The 21,551-nt window shown below is 36.3% G+C and overlaps 1 protein-coding gene across 1 annotated transcript; it reads right to left on the bottom strand.

Moving 5' to 3' along the window:
- Positions 1-813: 813 nt before the first annotated feature.
- Positions 814-21,131, bottom strand: ros1 (c-ros oncogene 1, receptor tyrosine kinase). The gene is made up of 29 exons (XM_026926794.3): positions 20,966-21,131; positions 19,606-19,642; positions 18,353-18,492; positions 17,454-17,589; positions 16,942-17,146; positions 16,005-16,081; positions 15,730-15,855; positions 14,917-15,101; positions 14,691-14,788; positions 13,871-14,312; positions 12,827-12,890; positions 12,313-12,516; positions 11,737-11,850; positions 10,925-11,106; positions 10,049-10,240; positions 9,856-9,956; positions 8,474-8,673; positions 8,147-8,316; positions 7,879-8,041; positions 7,079-7,165; positions 6,845-6,971; positions 5,532-5,697; positions 5,168-5,232; positions 4,033-4,162; positions 3,276-3,373; positions 2,624-2,827; positions 2,383-2,517; positions 1,289-1,443; positions 814-1,129 (listed from the first exon to the last, which is right to left on the bottom strand). Exons 1-29 carry the CDS (start codon positions 21,074-21,076, stop codon positions 960-962), a joined length of 4,284 nt encoding a protein of 1,427 aa, XP_026782595.3. The 5' UTR covers positions 21,077-21,131; the 3' UTR covers positions 814-959.
- Between the last annotated feature and the right edge of the window lie 420 nt (positions 21,132-21,551).

Consider the following 21,551-nt stretch of genomic DNA (forward strand, 5'->3'; position numbering starts at 1 on the left):
TCACCCTAATTCCCAACGACCAATCACTGGTCACCATTGTTCCCAATGACCGAATACTGATCACCATTGTTCCTAATGACTGATAACTGATCACCCTAATTCCCAATGACCAATCACTGATCACCCTAATTCCCAATGACCAATCACTGATCACCCTAATTCCCAACGAAGGATCACCATTCACTGATCACCATTGTTCTCAATGACTGATCACTGATCACCATTGTTCCCACAAGCTTTGTATCCGATTGCACATTCCTGCAAACATGAAAGCAAAAATCGCCCATTCCCATGACTTATTGGGTTTCACAGGATCCCAGTGTCAGGGCCCTCACACAAGTTCGACTTGCCTTTTGGATTCTTTGGGAGCATCTGATATGCGGAACTCACCTTTTGTCTCTTTTTTTCCCTCAAACCCAAGCCTTGGTTTCCAGGAGACTGATTTCTTGAATCATGGACATTAACTCTGTGGAATCAACTCTACTTGAATGATGTCTGTTATGTTATTTTCTTGGCAACCACAACAACATGAAGCCTTTCGTACAACCTGCACGTGCTGGACTGCGTCCTGTTTAAGGAAATCTCTGACTCGTTTAATGTGCCGTCGTATCTGTATCTGGACTTTCTAATAATAAGATTAATGTTTTTGGAACGAATAGTTAAGCAAATGAGTATTTGATGGGAAGAATCAAGAATAAAAGCATATGCTATAACTGTTATAGTATACATTATATACTGTATGTTCAGATGTTCATCAGATTGACTCAAAAAAGTGAAAAAAAAGGTGTTCTGGGATGAAGTTCAGTAAATGGCTGAATGCATTGTATGTGTTTATATACAGCTCTGTTACAATGAAACCCCAGTCTCAGGCAAGTCTAGCAAACTATTAAACAAAACATATGATTATTATAAAAAAAATTTCATCAAAGTCCTTTATTTCTCCGTCCGTCTTTCTCTTTTCATCTATCTTCTGTATGTGATGAAGTCTCAGTCCGACTGCTGCTGCTGTTTGTGTCCCCCAAGTCATCAGCATGGTACATCAGATAGTTCAGGCCTTCATTGCTGATAACATGAGTAAGTCCTGATCCCAGACCCTCATCTGTATCCACACCTCGGGAAATCTCCTCGTCTGCAAGAGGACAGTAAAAGTGTCAAGTCTCCAGGGTCATGATACAACACACAGGACCACTACAATTAATCATGCTAAAGTAAAGTGTTAGTCAAAATAATTTTTCAAGAAGTTTAAATGAATAACTTTTACAAATTCAGTGTGTTAGCAGAATCTCACTTTCGTCTTCTTGGTAAGCAGGATTCACACGGCCAGTTTTGCCATCCTGGCTTCGTGTTTCAGTCTCTCTTAACTGCTCTAAAGTCCACAGAAGGGAGCGGAAGCTTGGTCTGTCCCTGGGCTCCTTCCTCCAACAGGACAGCATCACATTATATCTGTTGATGAAGAGACAGAGATAGATAGAGAGGCAGACACGTGACAAATTACATTATTAGAAAAAGTGTATGTGCCTTAATTAAATGGATTTTTTTAAAATGTGTGTAATTGTTGAGACATTTATTTAGCATGGAAATTTTGGAAGGAGTCTCCAGTGTCAGTGCTTTATAACACTCTGAGGTAAAGCTGTTCCTTTAAGTATTCTGAACAGGAAATTCTTCAGGACCGAGGACTTTGCACTTACGGTTTCTCAGTAACATGACAATCTGTGTGTGTGTGTGTGTGTGCATGTTTTAATTAACTTTAAGATAGAGATAAAAAAAGGGGGGCTGGTGAGGGAATGACTGCTTATAACTGCTAGAATAATTTGTGATAACACAAACTAACTTGTTTCCCAGATGTTTCACAACAATAAACGTAAATATATGTGGATTTAAAGTACAGTACGAAGTATGAAAATCGTATCAGTATTAGAGGAATAATACACTTTGGGACATGCTGTTATAGGCAAATAATGAGCTTCAGGCATCACTGCACCCTATTAATGATGATTTTCTTATTTTCTTATAATAACACAGCCTTAACAGGCCACACCCACAAGTGTGCAACTGTAAATACACGTAAATACATACTTACTACCTAATATATATATATATATATATACTGTACATACATATATATGCTGCCTAATAGTATATACAGACATATCAGACTTATATACAAATTTTATATAATGGGATAATCAATGTTATTCATGTCACCTGTGGTTTTAATGTTATGGCTAAACTATATATATATATATATATATATATATATATATATATATATATATATATATATATGTATATGTATATATGTGAGCACTATTCCAACCTGAATAATTTAAGAATTTCTAATACCAGTTGATTCGGGAACTTTAGCGAAAGCATGACTCGTACAGGCTTTGTGAACACTCAGCAGGTGCCGTCAGTCGTCCTCCTGCATTAACATGATGAAGAACCTCCTGGTTGGAAAAAGCAGGATATGGCTGCTTTCCTAAAGTCACAGTTTCCCACAGAAGCACTCCAAATGCCCTGGAAATACACCAATACACACAAACATTGCTGATGTTTTAATCAGCGCAAAAAGCAAAAACGTATTAACATTGTGGGTGAGCCAGAAAAATCTGTCAGCACTCACCATACATCAGAAAACTTATTAAAAACGCCGTCTGTCAGACTTTCTGGTGGCATCCAGCGAACAGGGAGCAGGCCCTCTCCCCTCTTCCTGTAGTAATCATTCTTATAGACATCCCTCGCCAAACCAAAGTCTCCAATCTTAACCACCCGATTAGGGTCTGTATATGCTTTTCCTGAAACAAGACAGTTCCTGGCAGCAAGATCTCTGATAAATAAATAAAATTTAAAAATCAGGTGAGACAGAATCCAAACTTCATGGTTCATGGTTATGTTCTTGGTCATGGGCCTAATATGGTCTCGTTTGTGTTTAATGTACTAGCCAGATTTATCACACAGGACTGTCTTTACAGATGTTATTACTTACAGTAATACATTAAAAGTGAACTGTTTCAGTGCCTAATCTTGTTTTTATCACGGTTTCTAGTACTAAACTTACCCTAATTTCGACTCTGGACCATCTATCTGGTTGCTTGATTATAGATTACCCCTTCAATTTCTGTCCTGACTCCTCTTGAACCCCTCTTCAACACCAATCCATGTACTAGTGCACTAACTATATTCTAATACACATGATTAAGTACATACTATACAATGTGCACTATACAGTATGTGCAATATTGTGCTTCAGATAGTTAGTGTGTGCTTATCCATACCTGTGAACAAAGTGGAGCCTCTCCAAATAAGCACAGCCTTTGGCAACATCCACACTGATATCCAGGAGGTCGGTTAGGGTCAAAAGTTGTTCGTTTTTCTGCAACATTCATAATTTATCATGAGTGCAACAAATCTGACACATTTTGACCAATTCACTGCATGCTAACTGTTAATTGTTAATAGCTAACTGGCTAAAAATGTCATTTTAAGAAACATTCTAAAAACTGGAACACTAATTACCCACAATGCACTCCAGGCAGGTGTCAGTTTTATAGCTCAGAAATGTCTATGAGTGAGTTGTTTTACAAATGTAACAAATGTTACATTTTCGCCTGATTGTGTAATGAAAAAAAGTGTAAAGCTTTTAGTTCTATCTCCCATGCTATCTGCTAATTAACTGTTCAGCTAGTAGCCTAATTGTTACTTGTGTTCTATCAAATTTCTTTTAAAACAGACTATGCGAAGTTAGAGTGTCAGTGGAAATAAGATAAAACTGTCCGGAATATTGACATTTTCCTCAGATATGTTGATAAATTGCTAGAAAAATAAACCGTATGACTAAAATAACAGTTACTACACTTAGCGATGATTGCTAACCTTATTGTGCTCTGCCATATTGACAAATGTCAACATTGTGTCATGATGTCTGTGTAGACAATGTATAGTGGAACATCTTTTTTTTTTTTTTGGAATATCTTCTGGTTTAAATATTGTATTAAGTGTTTTAAGAACAATACAGTTGCATCCTGTACTTACAGAAGTGGCACGAGCTCCCCTCAGATACGAGCGCAGATCTCCTCCCTCCATCAACTCCAGGATTAGATAATGGGGTTCATTCAGCACACACACTCCCAAGAGACGCAGGATGTTCGGGTGGTTAAACTGGCTGGACACACACACATACACATACACACACACACACACACACACACACACACACACACACACACACACACACACACAAAGCAACATATCAAAATATTTAACAAGGAAGACATATACAGTATAATAAAAACTTCATAAGCCCTGTCACATGGTATGAGCTGACACACAGTGTTAACATTTGCTTAGACATTATAATATGTTTGTTCGTAAGTTATTTATCATAATTTTCACCTTCGTAACAAATCGATGACCTTCAGTAACTATTAGCATGTTTAGCATCTAAATTACATATTTGTTGACGTGCATAACACCTCTGTAGCAGCTAATTTTAGCAGCTAATTTATAATTTAACTTGTCTTTTGATGAAAATACATAGTAGTTTCAGTCATATTTTGTTCAATATTTGGTTATTGTTAGCTTTAGTTTTAGTCCAGATTTAGCTGACGTACAGTATGTCCATTTTCCGCCTCAGATTTCCTCAATATGCATTGTTTTAGTTTCCTAAACACAAATGTGACCAAAGCAGAGCTCTACTGTCTTGCATTAAGCAGGGATCATAGGGTAAATTATTATTTAGCTATCCTTCCATTTTCATCAACACCATTAACACCAGCATAGCGTAACTATATCTGTAAATTTATAACTATTACAGAATTTCATATTATAATGTCTCATCATACTGGTATATTACTATATCTCCTATATGAACAGTTAAAGAAATGGGTTAGCAAAAAAAATTAAATGTAATCGGAATGTAGCACTGATATGTTTGTTGTTCTTTGTCTATGAGCCTGATGTAGCTAACAAGTGATGGAAGTCCATCGCACCAAATAGGTTCCTTAAATACGTGCACAAATGAAATTGCTAAGCTATGTAAACTATGTAATCTTATTTTCAAATAAACATCAGGAATAGTCTATATTTACACATCTAAATCCGATTGTGTTTTGAGTAATTAGAAAATAGTGCAAATTTGAATTTTATGAAACTATTCCTGTTCTCTTACCTCATCAAACGGGCCTCTTTTAAAAAGTCTACTTTCTCCTGATGACTGGCTCCTTTTTGCAGCGTCTGTTAAGAAAATTGCCATTTGTGAAGCTTGTAACATCTCTATTATTAGTGTTACCACATTTAACATCTTATAAAATTATGACTAAATTTGTAAAAGGTCATGTGCTGCCAGTCCAGAATGAACATATATTCATTTGGTAGATGAGGCAGGGCTAGGGAGTTAAGGGATGCAGAGAGTCCTGAACTTACAACAGTCTGGTCACTAGAACAGCATTTTAACTGCTGTTAATAACAAATAACCAGTGCACATGCAACAAATGCCATCCTATAGATTTATTTTTCATCATTCAAAATTGAACCTTGACAGCGACTCTTGTCTCAGGCATTCCACTGGTGTTGTGTTCTGCGATGGTAACTCCTTCATAAACTTCTCCAAAAGCTCCACTTCCCAACAGCCTCTGCAGCTTCAGACACTCTCTAGGAAACGCAGGAAGAGACTCGTTCTCTTTATGGATGGGTAGTGCACTGAGAGCAGATAAAAACACACGAAGGGGAAAAATGATAGTTAAGGACAGTACCAGGGTAGGCTGAAGGGCTTTATTTACTCGTTTGCAACAGAAGTGTGCTATCAGTGTGCATTTTAAAGTGTGTAGTGTACACAGTGTGGTGTTATTTTCTCCCAAAAATGAAGAGCTAAAAAAGAGGTTGGCCAAAAATAGGAGTAAGGAAATAAAACACTTTACTATTGGAAAATAATCAATGATGGTGTGGTGTGATGAAGCGGAGTTACTGTTACCACTCCAAAGTTAATTATTTTCCTATAACATCACATCCTGAAGTGTTTTATTCCATTTTTTACCAAAGCAATTTGCCAACGATTACAATTTTCACTTAATAAAGAAGATGTCATACTTTTTATCCATTTATAATTACATATAATATTGTGGAACATCCACAAGAAAAGTTAGTTCCTGTGATCATTTACGTTATAGCAGCACTAAACAGTCATTCCCTCGCCAGCCTTTTTCTCACTGACTTGAAGCCTATAAAAAAAAAATGTTACTGAGAAACCACAAAACACCAAGTCAGTAAATTCCCCTGGGTGTATCAATAATTATATGCTTGTCTTTGTTAAATAATGTCACAATTTTTCATCCATTATTTATCACAAGTCCCTGTGTAAGTGGTTACTATAGAACCTGTGATCTGAATTACAACAGGAACTACTATCAGAGCTGCTGTAGTAGAAAATTAATCAACAACTTCCGAGCAATCAGATTCAAGAATCCAACAGCGCTGTGGTATTATTTGGATTAACACTTATCCCAAATGTAATCAAGACAAGACATGGGTTGTTTTCCAAAATGTAAGGAAAATATATAGCGAACAGTTTTGCTTTGTGGAAGTGTAATGTAAAACGTGTGAACAAAAGACCCTTCCAGTCTTGCCAAATGAATAAATTTGTATTAGATAGACTTTAATTACAGTCTGTATTCATTTTTAGCAAGTTTTAGGGTGTGATTAGTCAGCTAAACAGTCAAATCTGGCAATGCTGTTTGTTGGATCGTGTGAACTCCTACAGATTTCAGCTGTGTTTTGTACTCTTCACTGTATTATGTTCTGTACTTTTGTCAGTAAAATGACACCTTATTGTTGCACAGTGCTCATGTACCTGACCGCGTAGCAGGCGTTTCCCAAACCCACCAACTCTCTAATTTCCTCCAATTTGCTGCCTTGAGTGGCTAAGTCAGTCTCCATATCTGTCTCTGGTGCCTTTTTTCTTCGCCTTCTAAAGTAAACTTCCAAATGAAACACAACCATGATTGTATTTTCATTTACTGTTTTACACACATAATACACAGTGGAGGATATCTAAGAAAGAAATGCATAATGTGTATGAACTTACTGATCACTCCAATAATGATGATAATTACTATAAGAAGACTAATCACGACACTCAGCGTGATTTCTGCATTTGTTTCTGTTGCAGAGTCTGTGGAGAGATGAGAGACATCAGAGAGACAGAGAAACGCAAAGGCACATTCCACATAAATCACAGAGATGTTTATGTAGCATTTATGGAAGGAGTCTCCAGTGTCAGTGTTTGTAACAGTCAGATGTAAAGCTGTAATTTGGTCATTTCAGTTTTTTGGTAACAAGAGAAGCAACATTTTGTAAAAGTGATTAGATTAAAGGGAGAGAAAAAAGAGAGGCTGGTGAGGGAACAATTGTTTATATATATTCCAATTTACATTTATATATTGATTATAACTTTATAATTATAACTTTATATTCAGTATTTATAAATATATATTCAGATTTCATGTAATTATATATATATATATATATATATGCATGTATGTATATAAAATGCTGAACCACTTTAAATGCATAAACATTTATTCTTGTGTGTGACTGTAAATATATATTTGTATATATTTGTTCTGGGTTCTGTCTCTTGTGTTTTGATGTCCTCAAGCATGTTTCCTGGGATTTAAATAAATGAATTAAATTAAATTAAATTAAATTAAAAAGAGAATTGGATTATATATAATAACGCAAGGACAGAATATTCAAATAAAAAAAAAAACTATTGCTTCCTATGTTTTCATCCAACTAATATAGGTGATATTATGAATATTATATAATATTTACACTATTTTAAATGTAAGAATATTGTAAATTCTGTAAAACAGAAATTCTTACCTTCACTTGGTATGAGGAGAGTCTGAAATGTTGAGTCACCTCTACCCCAATATGTATATGGAGTTATTGTGATATTAATTTTGGTGTTTGGCTTGAATTCATTTATTTGCGTAAAGGGTTCAGAGACCCTGTTGGGTAATGGACAATGGCTTCCTGAATGAATCTGCAGGAAAATGTATTTCAGATTAGAAATGTTAGAGGGAAAAAAAAAACGGATTATGAAAGGAGAATCATTCTTTCTCATAGGTCTTACTATATCCAAAATCACCTTTTCTGTTTGTTTTTTATATACGTTTAGCTCTACACAGTAGAACATAGTCCCAAATTCAGTGGTGCTCGGATCCCAGACGATCTTTACCACCATTTCATTCAATCTGAGGTGAATAGATGATTTGGAAACAGCAGAAGGGATTACAGTCGGGGCAGAGACAAACCCATCTGAACAAAGAAAGCCATGCCCATTTGAACACTTTATGATCTGGTAATAATGAGTCATTTTGTGTAATGTGTGCTGAGTAAATGGAACAGAAGGATATATGTTATATGATGGACAAAATTTGAATGTTAAAATACGGACCAGTTAAAAGTCACTGACCTGGAAGAGGTTTTAAAATTCTCTGCAGAAGAGTGAAAGCTGTTAGAGTGTTACTTGGAGACATGACGACGCTCGCTGTTTGGTTCAATTCTTGAATTCTCAGTTTGCCATCCACATCCAGCCACACAAGCCGCCCGCTGTAGAAGGCTAACTGCTGATTTAATACCGTAGATTTGCTCCATTTGAGAACATGGTGCACTCTGAAGAGAAAAGAAAAAAAAAAAAAAAAGAAACAGGAAACCGCATTTCATAATAGCTTCATTTATGACTATGTCCAAAAATCAGAGTCTACTGTCAAGAACTGTTGACTTGTTGTTTCTCATGATTCAATAAGATAAATATGAGAAATATGAGGAGAAATGCTTGTGTAAACATGAAATCTATCTGAAAATTAATTGTAATTGTCTTCATTGTTTCCTAATTGTTATGATTCATATATACAGTATATGTATCCAACAATTTTTCAATTTATTAAAGAATGACATGTTGTACATTTTAACCATTTATAGTTACATGTAATGTGGAATGCCCAGGAAACAAGTTCCTGTTATCAATTAAATTGTACCAGCGTTAGACAGTCATTCTCTCACTTTCTCTTGAAGATAATAAGACAAAAAAAATGCAGCTTGTTTCTGAGAAAATGAAGACTTCGAATGTTACAAAGTTTTGACACTGGAGACTCGTTTCAAACATTTTCAAAGCTTCACCATATCAACAATTGTGCATTTTTTCTTTTTTAAATAATAATGTTTATTATTATTATTTGTCTTGCAAGTGGAACTACTGTCAAAAGTGCTGTTAGAGTAAATTAACCAACACCTGATGCTTCTGATCAATAGCACTACGGTATAACACTGGATACTGACTCTGCATTGATGTACGTGATTATTGTTACAGTTCCACCCCACACCACCAGAGGTCCCCATCATGAGAATACTACAATACTAGATTACTTAAAGGTCATCTGAACTCTTCCTTGAAACCTGATTACTTCCTTACTTACTCACGGTTTATATATTCATGTGTTTTTTTTGTTTTTTTTGCTCATTCGCGAAGTCTTTCCTGATTGTCTGATGCATTTCTGAGCCTTTATATTTCATGTCTGTTTTTTAGGGTTTTCTGAATTGATTACTAATTAACGATCACTGACTTTCCCTCTTGTTTTGTTAATCTTTTTGGTTTTGAACCTTTTTTCTGCCTTGAACACTATGATTGTGCCCAAATAAACTCTGCACTTCTCTGAGACTGTGCAGTCAAAAAGAACACAATGACTTATATTAGTGAAGAATGGTGTAATCTAGTTTAAAGTACCATTTGACCACATTTTATTAATTCTTTATCACTTGTTTTTGTCACTGCGATGTGTGTATGGTTATGTTTACGTCTTGTTGCTGATGTGCGCTCTGTAAAGATGTAAGAAGGATCCGTCCTCGACAAGCCAGTACAGACTGCTTTCACTCCAATCTGCAGTGATACCAGCAATCTGCAATAATAAATGACTTGTTTTACTCAAGGCCAGTGTGTGCTGAATGAAAGTACATCAGGTGAAAACTACACATGCTTTCTGTCTCTCACCTTCGTCCCTGAAAAGACACTCAGCTTTTCGAGTAAGTCGCATTTCTCTCCATCGAGCCTGCAAACCTCCAGTGTGGTTTCAGTGCTCCAGTAGATTGAAGCATTCGGTGAATCTATAAGAATGCTATTGATCTTTTGGTTTACATTCAGAAATATCTCAGCCTCTGGGCTAGATAAACGACCTCGGCATATCTAATAAGAAAAGATAATAAAGTGGAGGAAGAAATCAGAAAATTAATGATTTTATACCAATTATATCAATAATTTAAAAGAACAAATCAGCAAAAACTAATTAATATAAAGTATTTTTTACTTAATTTATTAATTAAAAAATAATTTTATAAGTTCAAATAATGAGATTACAAACTTTAAAATAACAAGACATTAAATTGAATTTATGAATAGACTACCTAATTTGAAAGAACAAGATACTAAGATGAAAAACAAGATAATTTGATTTAGTGACATACTGTAATATCTTGAAAGAATGAGATATTAAGTCAAAATAACATAATATTTTGAAAGGTATTGAGAAATAAGATATTAAAATAAAATATTGACGTACTATCTTGAAATAATGAGATAAAGTCAAAATAACAACATATCTTGAAGTGTTGTTTTGTCAAAATAATGACATATTATGGAAAATAATGACATAATATTTTTAAAATAATGAGTGATTAAGTCAAAATAATGAGATATTAAGTTAAAATAATGACACAACTTGTGGTTCAGGGGTTCTCTAGCTAACAAGTAATGGAGGTCTATCTAGCTTATTTCCACCATGAACATTTGCTATATTTGACAACATTACCAACACTGTGACTATTTGTGATTTCCTCATTACCATTATAAGACATATTAAACATTACATACCATATTCGTGTTGCAGCTCCAGTATAAACTTTGTCCCAGCCAGTCAAAGGCTATGGCATGAGCTTCCATATTAGGAGACACTAGAAACACTTCAGGAGCAGAGGAGCGATCAGCTACATCCATCCAGCTAATGTGGCCTGAACTGTTCATCCAAAAGATTGTATTGTTATACCAGTCCATGTCTGTTGAACACAAAACAATAAAAAAATCATGGGATTATGAGGCTGATATACACTTTTTGTTGGATGATGCATACGATATACAGAATATTGAACTGTTGAGCAAATATTTTGATCTGAATATGCTGAGCAAAATCCACAAAAACATCATACAGCAGCTGAGAAAATGAGTAGAGCAAAATGTAGAGCTTATGTAGTAAATTATAAATAGCATATTAAGCATATGTAGTTTTACTCTCATTGGTTCCTGACTTTTCGGACACCATGTGTAATAAATATGCACTACTGTTCAAGCTGCTGTTATAAAAAAAAAAATTAATCAGCAACTTCTGACCGATCAGAATTGAGAATGTGCTAGAAAAAAAAATCAGGAAATTTACTGTACTGATTATGTTTCTGTAATAAACACAAGTGTTATATATTTATTAAATCCCACTTCCTCTATCTGTTCTTCTGTGCGCACAAACCTGGAGTATCTCTGAACACGAGACAGGATTTTGTCTCTCTATTACTTGATGAAGATTACATATACTGGATATTTTAAAATAAATGTAACTATTATATACATATGTATTATAATACAAATGGCCAGGGTAAATGGGCTTATAGAATAATACAGAACCTAAAGATTACCTTTCACATCATTGACACTAGAGGCCAGCATTTCGAGGAAGATGAAACTATCCAGCTGTTGTCTCCAGATGCCTTCGGCAGCAGTGGCACCAGCAATGTATGGTGGATCTTCCTCTGGTTTCAGAGAAGACAGATTAACGATTTATAGCAAAACTGAAAATCATAAGGCACTATTAAACTGTCAGTCCCATTGGAGGAGGTGTGGCCTCTGTGCATGTCAGTTTTAGTGAAGGAGGCGTGGCCTCTGTGTCTGTCAATCCCATTGGAGGAGGTGTGGCTTCTGAGCCTGTCAGTCGTAGTGAAATAGGCATGGCCTCTGTGTGTATCAGGCACTGCGATGGAGGTGTGGCTTATGTCTCTGTCAGTCCTACAAAAGAAGGCGTGGCCTTCATTTGTGTCAGTTTCAGTGAAGGAGGTGTGGCCTTTGAACCTGCCTTGAAAATACAGATACACACCTCTATTCTTCTTAAGTATCAACTGTAAGAATTACATTATCTTTAATGTCCATTAATGTCTATTTAAAGTCCATAATAGTAATTAATTTATTAATATATTTTCAGCATATTATAAATTTACCTGGTTGGAGAGTTGTGCCCTGAAACATCACTGTGTGTGAGCTTCCACCAGGAGAAACAGCCCACACACTCAGGACATAATGTTGACAGCCCTGGAGATCTGGCACTGTTGTGTATGTGGCATCGATATGACTAATTTCACTAATTACTAATCCATTCAGTGAACAATTCACCGAGTACGTCCAGTTTTGCCAAGCTGAAAGACCTGCAAGCACACAAACAATAAACAGATACATAGTATGATGGATCATTATTTAATAAATAAAATGTTGTTGGCATTCGTAAAGTGCTGTGATATAAGATGAATAACACACTTCAGGACATGTTGTTACAGGAAAATAATCAACTCTGCTTCATGTCAGGCCACATCACATCACATCACCCATGGTTGAATATTTTCTTCATATAACAAATTATCAGTGGTATAACAATTTCAGAATTTTTTGCCAGTCAAAGTAATCTGAAAAAAAAAAAATTAATAATAATAATAATAATACGCTGATGAATTCACTCACTTGATCCGTTCTGAATTTCTGGTTTGTTCCAGCGTAGAGTGGCTTTATCAGATCCGAACAAAACCTGCATGGAAGAATGGGCAATGTGGCAAAAGTATATTATCAAAAATCTATTAATAATTGATACTTATCACAGTGATAAAATACTGTGTAATAAAATAACTGCATAATGCTGCAACATCCAATCAATCTCAGTTCTGATTGGTTAGAAGGTATTAATTAATTTTTAATAACAGCACCTTTGACAATAGTGGCCAATAATAAATGAATAAAAAAGAGCTGTTATTTAACCATGAAAAATGTTTATTTGGTAACATAGTGACGTTTTCCTGTGAGGAGACGTTTCTTTAATATTGTTGGAAGGAGTCTCCAGTGTCAGTGCTTAGTAACAGTCGGAGAAAAAGCTACTCCTTTAAGTTTTCAGACACAGGAAAGTCTTCAGGGCAGAGAGCTTTGCACCCAGGTAGCAATCTGGTGTTGGCCCAGTGTCAATATTGGATGGCTATTTTGGCCCTCCCTATACAACGTTGGTCCAACTTTGGCAAAGGAGCACTTTTTTTCACAACCCTGCCATCATTGGGGCAACGGAATGGCTGATATTGGCTCAAAATTGGCCCAATGTTGGCAAGATGGATTTAAAGGTGGCTAAATGTATGGTGGCCCTGGTGGAAAAAGCTGGGCCAGTGTCAGTTTACTATCTTGACTTTTCCTATAACAAGTTGCATTTTTCCTGTCTTATTAACTTCAAGAGATAGTGAGGGAAAGTTAGGGAATGACTGTAGCTAGGAACTAAACTGTTTGGTGGACATTCTGCAACATTACATGTAACTATAAATGGGCAAAAAAGTAAAATGTAACTTAATCTGGTAAACTGCTGTGGTATAAGAGGAATAAAACACACAGAGTTTGTTGTTACGGGAAAAGAATAAACATCTGGTTGGTAACAAGCCACATCACACCACCCCATTATTCGTTATTTTTCTTTAACAAGGAAAATAACATCCTGTCACATTTTATTCCTTATATATTGTAGCCCATCCCTACTTGCAGGTCCCTTGGCTTCCTGGGAACTGGATACGGCTGGGAGGACGGGCCAAAAAAGCGGATGTTTCCAAATCCTCCATAGTTGGCGTGGAAGATATTGCAGTCCATGGAGAACTCAGTAAAAATGGCCACTTGACCGTTTCCTGTTTGTTTATACACAGCATGACCATCTGTCAGCATGAGGAGACCGACTTCATACGCTACACTCTGAACATCGAAGTTGATTTCGGAATACAGAGAAACAGGCAGCAAGCCATCCAGAGATACAGCGGACAGTGTGCGCTTCCCACTGTCATAGAAAACCAGCCTTCTGTTGGGAAAACTGACCACAAAGTCATGCACGGAGTCTGTCTTTACTACGAGAGTGAGGTTGTCTGTGAGATCAGAAACTTCAGGAAGAGAAATACGATGTATTCCATCATGCAGAAGCAAGAACAGCCATCTGACAAGACAGGAAGTTAATGTTTAGTGTTTCAGTGTGTTTTTTTAAAGCCTGAGAAATGACTAAAAATGGTCTAGGAGCATCTCTATAATTACCCTCATATACTCACTAGCAAAAATGAAAATGCATGAATATGTAAATGAGAAAAAAACACCAATATGTTATATTTCAAATTTCAATCAACTTTTCAAGTAATTTTTTTAACTAGAGGTGTTATTAATCTATTTGAACACACTGTGTTTGAAGGCTTCCTTTAAAGGTATGCTATATGAACCTTCTCAGGTTAAAGATACTAAAGGTACAATAGATATACCCTTATTGGTACCACCCCAGCGTAAGAATATAAAAGATGTTATATAAATTTATGATGATATTAACCCATTATATGGATCTGCGATGATTCTTGTAGGAGCGCTGTCTAAGGTGAGGTTAAAGTCCACTGGATGCGAGCAGTCATCTAGTTTACAATAGCGGACCTGCATTTAATTAAAGGGGAGAATAAAACAAGCAAATTTATCTAACATTAACGATGGACAATGTTGATCATACAGTATAAACCCAGACGAAACGAGGAAGAGTGACATACGGAAAATGAGGAACACACCTTGCCATCAGAGACATAGTAGAGCTTTCTGTAGAGCCAGTCTACAGTCAGGGCTGTGATCTTAGCATGGTCTGAGTGAACGAGTTTTAGATCGGAGTGATCTGTTAGATTCCCTGCACCCTTTTCCCAAATCCGAGTTCCCTCTGAGAAGTAGACGAGGTTGGAGTTGTGATACACAGCCACTCCTGTAAGGAACAAAATGGTTAATTCCAACTAGGATGATAATTGTACAACTTAAAATTATGTTTTTCAGTAACTTTGTCATTATATAATAATAATATATGCCAGTACATAAATAAATAGTAGGGCTAATTTTTTTCTTCCCAAATATAGTCAACCACAAGCATCATAAAAACCACACCCACTACATGACATCAGGTTAAATAATACTATTTATACTTACAGCTGAATCAGCTTCAACTGCGTGGACGCAAACTCCGCCCACTAATCCTTCATTTACGTGTCATATGTTTACGGCATTCCTGAGTTTACCCTTATGTAAATCTAATTTATATTAAACGCACAGTTATTTATGCAGGGCTTTATGATAGTAAGCCAATAAAAGTAGTCTATCCAAGATCCCAGGAAAGAAGTAAACACAAGACAGAAAGATACATTTCAGTGAGTTAGAGGTTGAAGTGTTCCCAGCATAGGCTCCAGATCCAGGGAAAAGTGCTTACTGAGGTTGAATGAACGAATGAATGAATAAACGAATGAACGAATGAATGCATGAAACCATGTTGACAGTTATGAAATTAAAGAGCACATAGGAAAGAAATGGGCTTAATCAGAGCTTAAGTAAGAAGAACAGACCTGTAATGTTCTCCATTATCAGTCTATCAGAGAGACACTCAGCTGCGGTGAACAAATCTGCCTCCTCCTGCAGTTTCCTCAGTGAATTCATCCTGGATGCAAAAACCCAGCGAACGCTGTTTTGCTCTGAAGGTAAAAATTCAGTTAAATCTGTTTTGATAATGTTTTTAATCCCCACTTTTATCTATCTATCTATCTATCTATAGATATACATATATATATATATATATATATATATATATATACACGTGTGTGTGTGTGTGTGTGTAACTGACCCAGCTGAGGTGGTGTGGTCACACTTGCTTCAGCAGCCACTCCCTGGCCTTCACGATTCACGGCAGCTATGGAAATTCTGGACAAATGTAGAAGATACCAACAAGCATATAAATACATCATAACATAATTGTACGAATCAAATAAAGATAAGACATGGTACAGACACAATAAACTCATAACAATGAGTTTATTATGTCTGTACCATGTCTTATATTTATTTGTTTATGCCAAAATGAAAATTTTTAAGAACTAGGCCCTGTCTGAACCTGTCCCATGTGTCACTGGCAATAGAAGTTTAACCAATTAGCAAGCAGACTTATTATGTTATGGTTAAGCTGATGGCTTGTCAGAATGCAGCTGTTGATTAATTTTCTATAACAGGCTGTAATTCAAATCACAGGTTTCATTAATGCGCTTGTTGTAATACATTATTGTTTCTATAGTAACCGCCTACACAGGGACTGGTCCGATGGATGCGATGCATAAACGAATTTTAAAATTGTGTCATTAACATGGTGATGTTCAGCACTTTATTCCAGTCAAAGGTTAAGTTATAACTTTAAGTTTGAAAATACACCATCACAGCTACCACTGTGAAGCACGGGGGTGGTAGCATCACGTTCTGCGTTATCCTTGGCCTCTTGGTTGCATCTCTGACTAATGTCCTCCATACCCATTGGCTGACTTTGGTGGCTGTTTGCCATAATCTTATTGTTTATAACTGAACCCTGATCAATACTGTTCCAGACCTTTGTCCTGGACTTGTTTTGATAGCTTTTTGGTATTCATGATGCTGTTTGTTCAGGTGTGTTCTGTATCAAATTCTGGGTCCTTCCAGGAACAGGTGTATTTATATTAAGGTCATGTGACACTTTAGTAGTCTCGTAGCATATTGCAGTGTAATTAGTCACAAGCATGTCCTGTATCTCTGCAAACCTGTACGTGATGTTATGAAGTGTTGGGTAGAATGTGGTGAAGAAGACATTTCCTGCCGTGGTTAGGGTGAGGATGTGTGTGTGGGAGGTGAGGTTGAGGTTGTATCCCACGATGGAGCCTCTGGGATTCTCTGGAGGGGACCAGCTAACATCCACACACACTCCGGAGTCACTCTCCACACTCTCAATCACAGGACTGGTGGGAACTGAGGGCAGTTAATGTGTTATTTATGCTTATATCAAGCACAACTCTGTTACCCAAATTATAGACTGAAAGTATCATTAGAATATCCTCAGGCCATTTGTCTATTTGTGTAATTCTCTGCTAAAAAAGACTTGTTTAACAACCATAATGCATTGTCAGCAAAAAAACCTTGTAAAAATTGAAATGTTAATTGAGACGGTTCAATGATGATTCAAAGACGATTCAGAGATTCAGTGTTGAAAAATGTTAAAAAAAAAAAAAGGTGAAATGGCACTGAAATTGTGGCATCACCCCAATTGTGGAAATACCTCCAAACGGCTCGGTTTGGTAAAACTGGCTCTCTGGGGAAACAGTGTACGTCTCTGAAATCACAGCCCAAATCCTGAACTTATACAGCGTGAATGGCTGCAGATCCTCCACTGTGTATGTTGGCTCTGTTACATTCTACAGAAGGAAAATACACACATTTATACTACTTTAGAATAATATATATTACAGATTAATATTGATGATATTAATATGCGATGACAAGGAATCCCGAAGGAATTAAAGCATTCATATTTGTCAAAATCAGATTAGACACAGTGCATTGCACAAGTATTCACCCTCCCATGAACTTTTCCATATTTTGTATGGTTTGAAACCAAGAACCTGAGTGTGGCCTAGTCAAAGTCTGATTGTGAATCTGTAGCAAGACTTGAAAATTGCTGTTCACCAATGGTCTTCATGCAATCTGACAGAACATGAGCAATTTTATTAAGGAAAAATGGAAAAAAATATCTGTACCCAGATCTGCAAATCAGATATCCCAGGAAACTTACAGCTGTAACTACAGCCAAAGGTGGTTCTACTTTTCTACCTTTCTACCAGGGGGTGAATACTTATTTTACAATTTTATTCTTTGTTGCTTAATTAACCTTTGTATCACAATACAACGTATTTTACACGTTCAAATGCTAGACCTCATCATATAAATTAAATGGTAAAAAATCCCAGTTAAGTACATGTCAATTCTGGGTTGTAGCTAGACTAGGGGGTGAATACTTATGCAAGGCAAACAATATTTCTACATCATGTAGGTAAATGACTGAAGGCTAAAACGTATTCTTGTAAGCAGACTTAGAGATACTGAAAAGTGTGATGTATATGAATTTATCACACTGTTCTTATGCTAATACAAACGCATGACATGACGTCCATCTCCCACCTCTTTGTGTGTCCAAACTCCAGAGAGTGTTGGTCCGGTCCACTGGGGAATATAAACCACATCGGTGCAGTTCAGAGGAGTCCAGCTTAGCGTGATGCTGTGAAATCCGATCCAAGTCACGTAGGGGGAAGGCAAAAAAACTAATGGGACATGAGACATCATTCAAATGATTATATATAGTATATGGGGAAATTTACATAATGTTAAATGTAGTCTATACATACATGTACATGCCCAAGTTATCGGCTGCATAGACTAGTTGAATAGTCAACTAATGCATTCGATAGGTGCCACTGTTGGGATGTTTAGTGAGCGGTGGAAAAAACAGTGAGGAAGATGACCAAGAAGGAAGTCAGTTCTACACTGAACTGCACATTGCGTAAGACTAGACTGGGAAAAGTTTTTTTTTTTTTCGATTTCTTCTGATTAAAGGAACGTTATCACTTTCCTACCACTATGTATGAAGTGTAGAGGTGTGCACTAAATATAATTTTAATAACATCCTTACACAGTGCCATAGTGACTTCCATTGTGACCAGTGCTGTTGCATGTCACTATCCGAACCCAGTCTTAAGAATCAGTCTAGATTAATTAGCTAATTACTAATTAGCTGACTTAGAGTCAGTTCAACGGCACATGCCAGCTGACAAAACCTGACTTGTTTTCGGACCAGAGGTTGGACTTAAACACTGTGGTTCAACTCTCGGGTCATTATCAGACTCGAAAAACCTCCCAGACACTGCCCTAGACATTCCTCCATTCCTCCGTGGAAGGCTGCTCATTGAGCTATAAGTACTGACTCTGCTGATGGACATGAGCTTCCATGCTGCGCACTATCATTTCCAAAACTTCAGCTGAGTTGCAGATTGTCAAAAGGAATGCATTTTTAAAATTGATACACCCTTAAATAGTGTATTACAGTACCATACACAGGTTTTGGACAGTTATTGTCCTTGATTTATTTCTTTTTCATCATTAAGAGTGAAGTCTAAAAAAGCACTTGAGCTGAAAATTAATTCAATTTGTAGACTGTCGCTACGCTGATATGTAGTTCGATCCATTCTTTGCTATTGTTTATCAGAATTAATTTCACTAATAAAATACTAGCAGAAGTGATACACAAATTTTCCAGAACATTTGCAACAAAAGTCCATATGCATATATGTTAAATGAAAAGGTTTTGAGGTCTAAAAGGCATCAGATATGAGGAATTACCCTGTTAAGTAATACTGGCTTATATCAGTGTTACTCACTTTTCTCAGTACAATTCCCGAAAGTACTTTCAGCCACCTGGAATGGAAATATTCAATTATCAGAACACAAAAAGCAGCTCTGAGGAAGGAAATGATTTGATAGAGCTTCTGTAGTAAGTATTTGGTAATGCTGCTTTGGCCCCTTCTGGCTGGCCTATGAGCTTGCACTTCTACACCACTTTAGATGATCAAAAATGTTGTAGTTTATCTTCAATCATCTACATTACAACCCTTTTCACTTCCACTGGCTTGCTGTATTTGCTTGTATCAAGATCAGGTAATTGAAGATTGCCTATTCATCCCAACTGATGTGGATTCCAAGGGAAATGCTTTCTCTTATCACTTGTAGTTTCGTGATGGTGGATATGTTATAATATTAGTTTAGCTGAATGATCTGAATCCAGTTCATACGGTTAATGTAACTGATTTCAAATGAGGGGTCATATCAAATCAAATCAAATCAAATCTTACTGGTCACACACACAACCATACACATAAAAACATAATTTACTTGTCTAGAAATGAATCAGATTATACAAATAAACTGCATGTAGTTTATGCCTTCAGATATTTTTGGTGGAGAAGCATCTAAGACAGGGTTTTTTTAATAGCGTCCAGATCACACTCCTTAAACACAAGCACTTACCTTTAAACCTGAAAATTTCCTAATACATCCATGAGTTACATCAGAATACCAAGCTGATCTATTTCAGTATAAACTCTGAATATGGCTCATTGTGTGTATTGTGACCAAAAAAATAAAAAAATTGTACATAACAATTACAAACTGATATTAATGTCTTTCACTTAATGATTAAAAATTTAAAATTGTTGTTAGCAAAGCTATACAGTATATTGTGATACATATCATGTATTGTAGAAATGTCTTTGAGTATTATGATATGATATTTTTGTCATATCGCCCATATCGCCTTATGGTGCATAAGGCACATTTTAGAGAAAATCATCATATTACATATCAAGATAATTAAATAAATCTATGCATGTATTAGCAATCGAAAGCTGAGATGAAGAATTCCCTTCCTTCATTTTAACTAAAGTTTGTTGCTTGGAATCAGTTACGTTAACCATTAATTATTAATCTTAATCTTATCACCTATGTATCTCCGTCACTGGTTTTAGGATTGGTAGGGGGGAAAATAAATTTAATTTGCATGACACATCAAATCCTTTTCCCCATAAATAAACTGCTAGATGTGATGGCTTGAGAAATAAAAAATCAACAGAAAAGTCAGAAAAAAAAACTGCCTCCTAAAACTGTCAATTAAATATAATAAATTATGAATGGCCCAAAAATCCATGGCTCACCGAAATCTAAAAATATTTCAGCATGTCTTACTTGAGCATCTTGAGGCTGATCACCTGATGATGAAGGTCTGAGACACAAGAGGAAGAAAAGCAAATGTGGAATTAGACAGCGAAGATTCCTTCTTCTCCAAGTCTCTTCCATTTTATATGTATATTTATGGCTGTTTCCACACTTTTCTGCACCCCCCCCACCCCCAAACTCTACACTTGACCCCCCCAAAATTAATATCTATACTTCAGTCATGAAGTCAGTGTGGCATTTTTATTTCAGGTTCTGCTCCTGTCATAATCCGTCTTCATTTTCACCTGCGTATGACCGAAGAGGAAACAGGAACAGGCACTTCCAGACGTCTATGTGTCATTCATATTTGGCAATAATCACAGTGGTTTTATTAGATGAACTGAACTATGGACTCGGACTGGATCCAGGAATGAGGCTCTTATCTTTTGGATGAATAAAACTATGTGTGGCTAAAGGCTTAAAGGTGATTCACTTTCACCGCTACACAGCTTCTGAGACATAAAGTGAGCTCTTTTTTGAGCTCAGGGTGATGGATCGAGACTCTGAATCATCCGATGGTTTATTTGAGGTGTTATAAAGGGGTGTAACAATATGT

The sequence above is a fragment of the Pangasianodon hypophthalmus genome, chromosome 10 (genome assembly GCF_027358585.1).
Source record: "Pangasianodon hypophthalmus isolate fPanHyp1 chromosome 10, fPanHyp1.pri, whole genome shotgun sequence".
Lineage (NCBI taxonomy): Eukaryota > Metazoa > Chordata > Actinopteri > Siluriformes > Pangasiidae > Pangasianodon > Pangasianodon hypophthalmus.